General features: G+C 39.5%; 1 protein-coding gene across 1 annotated transcript in view; it reads right to left on the bottom strand.

The window, feature by feature from the left end:
- nalf1b (NALCN channel auxiliary factor 1b) overlaps positions 1-12,564 on the bottom strand; it is a 104,840-nt gene that overhangs the window by 6,360 nt on the left and 85,916 nt on the right. Inside the window, exon 6 of the mRNA XM_086051884.1 lies at positions 1,446-1,617. Within this exon, the coding sequence (XP_085908010.1) occupies positions 1,446-1,617 (172 nt within the window). The remainder of the gene's footprint in view (positions 1-1,445; positions 1,618-12,564) is intronic.

The following is a 12,564-nucleotide window of genomic DNA, read 5'->3' as shown; positions in this document are numbered from 1 at the left end:
CCATCTAAAATAAAATGTAAGCTTGTAGCAGTCAGCGTAGAAATCACCAGTGCTGTTAATGCTCCCAGTCCTATAGTTCGATGTTTGAAGCGGACAAAACTCGACCAAAACTAATCGTCAGCATGGGACAAATTTACAAATTCAGTTTCAGGGTGGATTACCGTGGACTGTGGACCACTATTATAGAATTTAAAGGGTTAGAAAATGTGCTACAGATCCTATTTTTCAACTGCCATGCAGAAACCATATAAAAGCAATATTGTTCTAAAAAAAAAGAAATCTGTCCTCAAATGGCATATTTGGAATGTTCAATTCTGTCCAGGGGCATCTTTTGTCCCCTAACTCTATTTGTTTTTCTACTGTTTTGCAATAAAATGCAATTAAATGCATTTTCCCCATAGTTCAAAATATTCACGGCTGTTTCTATTATTTTACTCAGTCGTTCACTAAAATCCATTTAAATCAAAAATGTTTTGTAGAACAAATAATGTTTGGATTAAAATGTGCTTAATCAAGATTAATTAATTACAAAGCCTGTAATTAATTAGATCTCTTTTCAATGGAGTCCCACTGGAGTACCTAGAGAAAACCCATGCAAGCACTTGCAGAACATGCTAATTCCACAGCAAGGAAGGCTCGAGCCGAAAGTCAACCCAAGAACTTTAGAACTGTGAGGCAGACAAGCTAACAATATTGCAATGTGCTGCTTGGAGCGACATCCTGTCATTAATAATTAACACCCCCGCTCCCCCGATGGGTGCATACTCTGTTTTCTCATTTTTCATGTGCTGCCTCACCTCTGCTCCTCTTACAATTCACTGCTCGTAATGTTCCTCTTCACCAGTCACCAGACTTCATTCAAAAAAGGCACAAACTCACCGCAGAGGCTCTGAGCCGAGATTCAAATCAGGAAGCCCTCGACTGTGAAGCAGACGTGGGAACCACTACGCTACTGAGTTGCCCTACAGCAATACAATTAATGAAACATCATTAGGCTTTATTAATTCCAGCAATGTTACAAAGTCTCATTTTGCAAACACCTTCCGGTTCCTTCTCCACTATGTTTCTGTCAGGTGGGTGAGTAGTTTTACTATACTATACTTACTTATATCTAATTTTATTATCCAATGGTTAACTCTTCTTAGTGCTTGTATGACAGTTGGGAATGTTATCATGTCAACACATTGGCAGTATATAAGGCCTCAAGACGGTGAAAGTTGAAACTATGGAAGAAAATGCTGTCCCACTGTTTGAGAAACAGCTCTCAGTGTGATGCAGTGCATTTCGACATCGCTTCATACTATAATAATAAACACATTCAAGTAATAGACCATTAGCTGTTGTATTGGACTTTACATTGTGAAAGTGTAGCTAATGAAGCGTATGTATTGGTCATCATCGGTCATACTGCATGGCCTTTTCAAAAAGAGAATCAAGAAGCATACCTGTACATATAAAACTGGGGCTGCCTCCGTGAATGAGATCGTCATTGTCGGGCAGGACAAAGGGGCACCGTTGCTGCACCTCCAGGCAGTATTGACTACAGGGGATTCTTTTAGTGCAGTGCAACTGGGTGGTCTGGAAGTACTGAGAACACAGCCACGGCTTGTACGCCAACTACAGGTGGGGGAGACAGAGAAAAAACCATTCAAATTGAATTTTGACACTTTGTAAAGAAGTGAGCACAGAGCTCCCCCAAGGGCTCATCCAGATTTTGCTTCATATCCAAGCTGACAAAATGCTGTAAGATGCAACATGAGGTAACGGACTCCTCAGATGATATTCGACAGACGATAAATGGGATTTCCTATTAATTTTAAGTCTGAATCAGTAGTTTGGTTTGATATTACAACTGCTGAATCTCCATATGCAAAGCAAATACTATGATAACACTTTGACTGATACCGATAATGTGCATTCTCAGCAAAGTGTAATGGGAACATCCTCGAAAAATGAATAAAAATCCAAGTTCATTAATCGAAAACGATCAATGTTGCACATCCTGTTAGAAAAATATTAATAATAAAAACACATTTAATTCATTTAAAAATAAAATACCGGAAAATAAAATAAAACATCATTACATAAAATAGAAATGGATATTGTACATTCAGAAGTATGAAATAAGATGAAAATAAATCAAAGATAAAAACAATAATGATACAACATACACATACATTATAAGTATGAAGACCACAACTAATGACTGTTTTAATAATGGACTAAGCTGTCAATTAATCAATGAATTGAATTAAAAAAAAAAATCCATTCATTCATAAACAGGATATTTGCTCATGCATCAGTTGCTGGTTTGGTCTACAACATGTCAGAAAATAGGCCAACATGTCGATCATTGTTTTCCACAGTAAAAGCAAATGTTTTATATGATTCAACACAAAGATGATCAGTCTGCTTTCATTAAGGATGACTGAAATCAGACAATATTTACTGCTGAGAGGCTGAAATTCAGAAGATTTTGGACAATTTTAAATTAAAAACGGTATCTAAATGATGAACCAAAGAAGGATAACATGTTGAATATAAAAACTACAAAAAATCAAATAAAAAAATCTAATAAAATCCTCCATGACAGTCAAACTAACCTTGGTCTGCTGTTGATAACAATTCAAACAACATTAGAGCACAACAAATTATATGTAATCACAACATGGCATAATTCATATCGCACCTTTGCAAACAGGAAATCTTTTTTTTTTCTTCTCACCTACAATTTAGATACCATTGTGCTATTATTTCCCTCACACAACAAGGTGGCAGACACCCTATGTGATATTATTATCACCTGCAGCCATTAGCTGCTATTTCCTGTGAATCACTGTGTGGTCTGCAAGTTAAGCTAGCGCCTGCTGGGAGCTAATCGGTGCGCCTAAAAGCAATGCAGAGAGTGCAACCTGCCAGCGTCTTTAATAAATACGACGGTGTAAATGTGTTTGCGTGTGTCTGATATACAGTAGGATTGGCAGGAAAGTAATGTAAGCAATAAGGATACAACAATAATAACTGGAATGGCCCTTGGTAGAGTGCAGACAAAAAACAACAGCATGCGCAAAAAAAGCACAACATCGAGTGACACGCCACTAAATAACATTGTCAAGTAGTATAGCGCTTACGAAAAGACAAATGGTCCTGCTTGTAGGGGCTCATCTTTTTATCATTTCATTTTTACTGAGGAGCAAGGCGGGAGGAGGTAGGAATATTTTAGGGGATGTGAGGCAACACTCATTTAATGGAGACATCTACTAAAGAGGATGTCAAGTCATAAGTATAATGAACCACCCGCGGGGATAAATCACTACCCACATAGCAAAGACATTTGGCCCAGATTTGGCATGAAGCTGGCACAGGTGGCATTCAGTCGGCAACGCCATACGGCATGTGAACCGAACATGGCCAAAGGAGGCACCGTCTTGACTGGCAAACAAGTTGTCTTCTCCCACCCTTAAATGCAGTTTCAGATTTTTTTTTTTTTTCTACTCACAGTCTTATTTTACATCACAGACTAGAATTGTATTACATCATCACACACACACCCACACGCACACGCGCGCGCTGGCACACAATTACGACATGCCACGTTTTGGTTACGTTAATATTGGATAATGGATGGATGGATGGAAGGAAATACTTGTTCAGTTACCTAGGTAACAGAGTAGGACCAGCTATGGTTATACCATTTGGCTGAGATATAAGCCTTATGTGCGCCCGCATTGTGGATACCAGATGTGGACCACTAAAGGACCGTAATTCATTGAGGTATGTGGGCCAAATGCAGGTGGGTTGTGTGGTCCATCACTGGGGCACGCCAATTTTGCTATCTATTGCCAAATGTCCACTTCATGTTTCAAGTTGGATTCAAGTAAAATATAAAATCGATACTATTACGGTACTACAACTTTGCAGATTCACAGTCGATTTTCCAGAGGTAGTTTTTGTCTCCTGCTCCAAACCAACCAACAATATATCCCGCCTGGGCGTATAATCACGGCCGCATGACATTTTCAATGACAACATTATTTAAATACAGCTTTCAGTAAACACAGTTGGGCATTGCTTTATGCATGACCGATCATGTCAACGTGCAGACGTATTTACACGTGGGCTAAAATGCCACGCAGCGATAATAATTACGTTTGAAATCAAAAGATAAGCTTGGCTGCACAGTGCATACAAATACACACAAACATACACTGGCCTTCTGCCTCATCTGATAGCACAGTGTGAATGTCATAAAATATTGTTAGATGACCCGATAATAGCCCTAAATGAATGCACGTGTGAGAATATGTGATCATACACAGACATCTTTTCCTCCTGCATTGACGTTTTCCATTTCATCTAGGCTGTTAGCATAAAGCATTCTACCTTACATTACTAACCTCATTGTAAATGTGTCTAGTTGTGTTCGTTTTCACAACGACTCAGCAAAACTCCACGTCTACCCCCATAAAAAAAAGTGCCCGGACGACGGTCTGTCTGGCTATTTTTGCCCACACAGACACACACACATGAATCAATGAGTGCAAGGCTGAATCATCAATTGTTGGCAATGCTATAGAAGGCGCCCGAGGCAATCACAATGACTGTTGCTCAAGACTATCTACAAGAAGACATGCCTGAAGTTGCTGAAAAACAGAGGAGTCATGTTGGACATGTTGCTTCTGAAGCTGAGGCCAGTTACACGTTCCTGGGAGATGGTTGACATCAAGTGGATTTTATTAACTTGAGCTATGAAAAGGAATCTCTTCTGCACAGGGCGACTCCACAAAGGGCTGCAAATTCCCCACACTCAACAATGCCGCCCTGTGCGGCCGGCCACACATAACCTACATGCTGGAAACTACCCGTGGCTGTTATGCAAGTCACTCAAGACGTCCTGAGTGTGCCACACTAAAGCCTTGTCTACACGTTTTTTTAACAACCGTATGTTTGGTGTGACCGTTATGAGTGTGCCCTCAAGTGCATGGCAAATAAACGTGACCCTTTTTTACTTCTTTGCCGTCGCTTTGAGCCCCGCTTAGAGCAGCTCGCTAACCATCGGTCTACTGCAGAAGCACCGCAAAGGACCGCCGATCCATCATGCTGCTGTCGTATCTCCAAGACGCTAATGGAGACAGCCAGTGAGAGAGATAAAAATGGCTAGGAAATCTTGTTGGGATGGAACCAAATCGCTCATAACTTCTTTTCATTCGCTTCGTCCTTTTTTTATTTTTTATTTTTTTAAACTGCTTTCTCCTCACTCAAAGTAAGTGAGTTTGAGGTCAGCCAACTAGCACGCTGGCATTTCTGCTGCCACGCACATATCTTTCACACGGTCAAACGACTGTAACGCACTCGTAGCAAGCCGCAGCTTAGTTTGGCCAACAGTGTCTTTCGTCACCTATCGATTGCGTTAAATAACTCAAACTTTTTTCCCTCCTTCGATCATTTTGAAGCTACTGTAAAGGTCATCCACTCCTGTGAATGTTTTAAATCTAAGGCGCACGGTGAAAGAAAGGGATTAATTAAGGCCCTGCTGAGAGGCTTTTTAAAGGGAAACATTTTTAAAAACCTCATTAGTGGACACTCATTCTCTGTTAAAAAAATAATAAAGTGGAATGCTGCAGCGAGTGCATTGTGCTACTAATGGAATGAAGGATGGAATTATTTAGGCATGAGTGGAGTTTTATATTCATGCAAAATGGCATGAATCAGACACATTTATTATAAAGCTGTCTAACAGACAGCTGTTGAGGGTATAATAAGGGATTAAGAGACACAAATGTAGAATAAAGTACATTAAAGGAAAAAATGAAAAGGAATTTATTTTATTTCCTAATTTTGTTTGATGAGGCCGTGTGGATGGCAACAAATCAATGAAAACCTATTCATATAATATTTGATTCAGAATCAGATTATTGATATTGATGATTCAGAGAACAGACTGAAAGCAACATAAAGATAGAAATAGAAAATGCCCAGCCCCTGACTGACTGACTGACTAACTGACCAACTACACAATCAACCGATGGCCGACCAAGTAACCAATTGACCAAACTGACTAACCAACCAATGAAAAGTCTCCAGTTGGCTCAAAACGCTGTTGCTTGCTTCTTATCCGGAGCACATAAGAGGGAGCAGATATTGCAATTCTGATTTTGGCCTCCCTCCAGGCAGGCTGTGCAATTGAGGGTTTGAACCAAACACCAAAATGCAAAGGGGTCTCTTGCATAAAAACATTACCATTCAAGGATGGCACAAAACTGCGGAATACGAAACCTACATTAAGCGCAATAATCCTTTTTTTTTTTTTCACAAAAACAAACTCACTCAAAATGTTGATTTTATTGGTATACTATGTTTGTCCTTCATATCATTCCAAATCCGCAAAAAAAGTGCAACTAAGTCTGCCATCTAGCGGTGATTGGTGATATTACAATTTAAAACTACAGTCGACACCTGCATATTCGCATATTCATTTATTCGTTTTTTTTCCAATATTGTTTTCAGAGTTTGCATTTCCCCCCTGAATGTTTATCAGTGTTTTATGAGGAATTCTTTAGGTTTGTAAAAAAAAAAAAAAAAAAAATTCACCCCCAATTTTTTTTTCTTTTTAATTAATCAAATGGCCACTCAGAGAGTAATCTGGGGCAGTGTGCGGAATGCGGGCCGCTGGTTAGCCACCCCTGGTAAAGACAGTATCCAACGCTATTTCTTGTGATGCACTTGTTGTGGCTTCGGTTGTTCAAATACCCTGTTCTTTCCTCACCCGCTCTGTGGGGACGAGACTCTCCAATTGGATTATCTAATTATAGTTAAGATAATAAGATTGTAATTGATGGAAGACCTTTACTCTGCCCTGTTGTATTGGTCTTAAGTGGCCCTGTATGTTTCTGCCCTGTCAGCAGTTCTGGATTATTACTATTTTGGGGGGGGAGCAGTTACTATAGCAGCTAGCAGCATGTAGAAGCATGCGGCATTGTCAATGACCTCTAATTCAACCATTTGCAATTGCATTTAAGATCTTTTAGCTGCATGTAAATAATGGCCTCCTTATTGTTCTCCAATGCAGCGTGTAATCATAAAGATGCTGCTTTGAAGATAATGTACTGACTTATTTGAAATGGATTATTGACCCAATTGATTTTAAAAAGTTTTTATAGTTAATAAGAGAGTCTACTGAAATCAGCTCAGAAAAAAAGACAGCACATTCCCTTCAGGGCACTCATCTTTGAAATATGCCTCCTTTGTTTTTGACACAAATCAGCCAAAGGAGAGGGGCCATTTCAGTATTTATTTTAATCACAAGATTAATCAGTAAGACACCATCCTCTGCAGGCGAATGTAATTACCTGATGCAGTCAGACATTATGATTATGATTATTATTATTATTGTGGTTATTATTCGATGAGGCCTCTGTGGCGTTTGATGAAATGAGCTGACCGCTCAAGCGGCGAAACGTCGCAGGTCATACAGAGGGTGTTATGTAGTGGCAGCCGGCAAGGGAACACACACACATACACATATGAGAACACAGACACACTTCCACTGGCGCCGCCACAAAGCCCTCTGGGATTTCCAATACAAAAGATAGAGTGGAATAGCAAAGGTTACACAACTGTAATTTGTTCATTTAAACCTTGGTAAACATATAGTGGAGATTAGAAATTGACTCACCACTGTTAGTCCCTCTGACTTTGGTCCGGTTTGAGCTATTAACCCACTAGAAATACAGAGTACCTGTATGATTCAATTGTCAAACATCCCTCTTTTAGATGGGGCAGGGGGTGAAACATCCATTTTTCTAGTATTTCCCAAATCAGTATTGTCAAATCAAATCATGCACGCTCGTAGATGACAACTGTGTTTTGTTTATGATGAATACATGGGCTCTTTGGTTTAACATCGTTCAATACTTCAAGGCTATGAATGGCATATCATACGTCATTCATAACCTTGAAATACATACAGTATGTCGGTACCGGCAGAAGAATGTTGTCACACAGCACATGAAGGCACGCTCAGTTACTGCCAGATTTATCGCTTTGATTTAGTTTTATACGTATGGGCTAGGAAGGTTCTCGAAACAAATGTTCATCTTATGTTGCCGCCATAGAAACAGAACTCCAAGGAATCCTTATACAGTAATGCCCTGCCTTCGAATGAATTTGCATCTTCACATGTTTTAACCTATCCTCTGTTACTCGCCGGAAAGCTCATAATAATTTTTGGGGTGTTCCAAAACACCACGCAATGGTGCCAAAGCCCTGTCTCAAGAGGAATTGGTCCCAAGGAAGGTCGTTGAAGTGATACGCATAGACTGACGGTGACGGCGGGGATTCGAAGCCCGAACAGGAGGGGTGCCTCTCGTGCATGGCGCCGCAGGGGGGCGAGATGATAGACTCCTTCTACCTGACCGAAAAAAAATGTAGTAAGTATAATTATATCAGTTCGTAGATGCTCTTGATAATTATGAAGTTAACTGCAGAGCCTATTTGAACTCATTTTTTAAACAAAACAGCAAAACGGACGCCCATTTTGCTGACGTCAGACAATAGACGGGAAACTTTTTTAAAAAGACGGACTAAGCACAGACGGAAGTGAATTATGTAATCATCGCTAACCTGGTCAAGTCCCGACGGACCTCACAGTCCATCATTTACAGACGACCGTTTTACTGACGAGAGACGGAAACGGGACCCGCCTGTCTCGTGTGTGCTGTTTTGAAGGGACACGTCCTCGAGTAGACTGAATTTGCGATTTGCGTATGTACAGTCGGTGGGAGTACGGACCAAAGAGAGAATCATGAGATAGGCTGGCTGTAGGGCAAGACCTAATTATGCACTAAGAGGTTATAAAGTAGCTTTAAATAAAGAGACAGTTTTACAGAGCAGTTCTTGTGAGTCAAGTTTTACATTGGGGAGGTGGAGAGTAGGGTTAGGAGTTTGTGAAAGGGTATTTTGCAACCCCCCCCCACACTCCATGTCAGAAGGTGGTGGTAATGCACCAACGTTGTTTGCCAACCAATAAAAGGAAGAAGAAGAAGGAGAAGAAGAAGAAGAAGAAGAAGAAGAAGAAGAAGAAGAAGAAGAAGAAGAAGAAAAAGAAGTAGAAAATATGACGTTGAAATGGAAGAAAAACAACTGTCATTTATTGTCATGACAACTTTATTTTGCTTTACACAAGGACAAGGAAGCATTTTAATCCATCAGGATTGTACCTTTAGCAATAATGTAACACAGGATTCTGATTATGGTAGGAAAAACTTTAAAGTAAAACTTTCAAGAGTTAAAGAGGCAGCAGGCTCCCACTTAACAGTTCAATAGATTGGTAAATAAGTGTAGGCTGTGTGAAATGTCAAATGTATGTGAGTGTGAAGCTGTTTGAGCAGCAAGTCGTCACAGTATGATGCAGATGCACTCCATTTTAATCGAATCTATAATAATGGAAAAGCCACATCGGAGTATATATGACATATTTACAAATTACGCTTAAACTCGTAAAATAGTGCATAACGGTAAATGGCTTCTCACAATGACATAGTTATGATTAAAACCCCGAAAAGTTTGTCTGATTTTTATGCTATTCAGTTGCATCGAAATGCAAAGGCGAAGCTCCACAATGGGCATAAAAGGCATCAATGTGTGGTACAGACAGCCGCTATCACAAAAATGTATAATGAAACCACAAAATATGGCATTTTAACGGGGCTGTCTAAGTAGACTTGCTATTTCCACTGTACACGCACATCAGTGAGTCAATAAACGCAAACTAAGCGTGAACTTAGACGTCAGTGAAAAACAAACCATTTATGCTTGATTGTTGCAAATATTGCGGCGGATGTAAGTGGCTGTGATGCTTATGTGTGTAATGTGAAGTGAATGACTGCTCTGCGCGTGTGCGCGTGCAATGACAACCTTGGGGCAGCAGCACCTTTAAAGCATGCCAACTGTGTCAACAGCATATAAAAACACACAATATCCCGTAAATAGTGGTACAGTGAAACACAGATGTGAGCACATTAACATGCAGGTTTAGCATTGACTTTTAAGAAGATGATGATCTGATGGAGTAGAATTGAAAATAGTAAACACGTGGAAACAGTTATTGTAATGAAGAAAAAATAATATTACGAGAACAAAGTCAGAATTGTTTGTGTATCGTAACGGTGATTAGCATTTTCTAAAAATAATGACTATACTATTCTTACAAAAAAAAAAAAAAAATCTCAAAAGAGTTTGACTTTCTTTTCTGGTATTAATGATTTATTGGGGATTTATTGGGGGTTAACAATCCAACCTTTTTTCCTCATAGTATTCAAAAGCTTCTTTTATGACATGTTTTGTTTTTATAGTCAAGTATTCCGATCTTATTTTCCTTATGAATCATGACTTATGTATTATAAGTTTTTGTCACCTTATGACATCTTTTTTACACAATTACTAATTGATGTAAGATTTTTTTTCTCATGAAACCACAGCATTATTTTTTCTCATAATATTGCGACTTAATTCTTGCAAAATCAAAACAGTATTCTACTGAAAAATCATTCATGTCAAACATTTGTCATAAGTTAATGAGACTTTAGTATTATTACAGATGTCAAACACGTGCACGAGAATGTGTCTTGTTAAATCCTTTTACATAGCCCAAATAATTTTGCAATAATTTTAAGCAAATTTAGCAATAATTTAAAGCAAACTTAGCAAGTAACTTTGGCAGGTAATCTGTACTAAAATTATTTAACAAATTTAACTTTGAAGCATTGCTTAAGTACTGAGCTACCTTGGCCCTCTTGCGTCCCTGCCTTATCTGAAATAAAATCGGTTTTCCCTTTGAAAAGTGAAAATGTCTGAAAAAAATGGAGAACATCTGCAGACAAAGACTGAAAAGAGAAACATAAAGTGAAAGAAGTTGTTTGTACAGTGTGCCCGCTGTGCTGGGACTGGAGACATGTGCCATGTTTTAAAGGACGGCTGGTCGCTGGTGAGCAGGACCATTACGAGTAGTGATTTGCAAAAGGAGCAACGGCAAGATGGCACATAAAAAATGAAAGAAGAGAATATGTGGTCATGGCATTATGTTCATTATTAATGACAGGATGTCACTCCGAGCAACACGATGGACTTGTGACACCTCCAAATTGTACATAGGTGTGATGTGATTTGTCTTCTGAATATATACCTTGTGATTGGCTGGTGACCAGTCCAAGGTATACACCACCTCTTGCCCAAATCCCAATGTTGTCAATTCAGGGTTAACAATATAAGTAACAATCAATGGTCGGGGCAATTTTGTACATGAAATAATATGGTGAGGTGACCATACATTTGTATGGTTTTCATAGTCATAAGAGCCTTCTGAGGAAAACACCCCTGCCAATACATTTCAATGAACGTCAATTATATGCAGATTTTCGCTATCCGCAGGTCGGCCCGGTGCCTAGCGGAGTTCGACAGTACTTGGATATCAATTTGGCAATATTTTTAAGTTGGCCCTCGGATGCAATCATTGTGGTGGATGACACAGTTGAATTTGGTGCCCACATGAATATTTTTAGCGTGCATCATGCGCATCTGAGCAGTGCTTATGTACACCCTTGTACATGCCTCTGTCCAATCATGTGTTGACAGTCACTGACGCAACATGCAGAAGGTAACACCTGGTCACCACAAGATTCAAAATACGCTGTATTAGTTACAATATATTACCAACATTGCATTAGTGGTGCTATACATTGCTGCATTACATACAGCGATAGTTACTGTACGCATTTAACTTTTACAACCCAACACTGGACTCTAACGTTTCTTTTTTGGTGGCATATGAAAACTGACACATCCTGTCCTATTTTTGTACACAGTGTAATGATTCTAATGGAGGAGGCGACACATCCATATGCCTTAGAGAGCATTTGTCCTAAAGGTTGATTTTGCTGACTCATCAAGACTGGAGTATAATTCACACTGACATGTACAAGTGATAATTAATTTGACAGAGATAATTATCTAGAGGCGCTTGTGTGGGAGGGGGGGGGTTGCATGTGGAAGATTGACTTTCAACCAGCAGTCAAGAAGACTGTAGTCTGCAGGACCAGTCAGCTGTCAGGACCGACATGTGTGGCTCACTTAGTGATAGCTGGTCGTCGTACTGCACCGAAAACCACGCTATGCTGTCACATGAAGTCACACACATGTCTATCAAGCCATTGCTGCATAACCGCCACATCAATGTCATAAATGCCAGGGCTGGGCATTCGTCTATGCTTTTGTTAAAAATCAACTGCATTCTTGCTTTGACATACAGTAATAATCTTGTTGGAGGGAACCAAAACAAACCTTTTATGGCTACTGTACAGAAAGTAAAGTAGTGAGTGCAAAACTATGTACTGATTATTATCATTGAAGTAAAAGGGAGACTATATCAACTATATTTTTAAGCCAACAGCCATCAATGAGTGGGAGAGAGAGCTTATCATAAATCATTGCGAGGGTTTAAGGGAACAAAGTGAATGAAAAGCATTCTCCTCTGGGGGAAATAAGGCACAAAATAAAGCACAGATGCTT

The sequence above is a fragment of the Filicampus tigris genome, chromosome 14 (assembly GCF_054856515.1).
Source record: "Filicampus tigris isolate MCC_2025a chromosome 14, RoL_Ftig_1.0, whole genome shotgun sequence".
NCBI classification, from domain to species: Eukaryota; Metazoa; Chordata; class Actinopteri; order Syngnathiformes; family Syngnathidae; genus Filicampus; species Filicampus tigris.
This window is presented reverse-complemented; position numbering and strand designations above follow the sequence as displayed.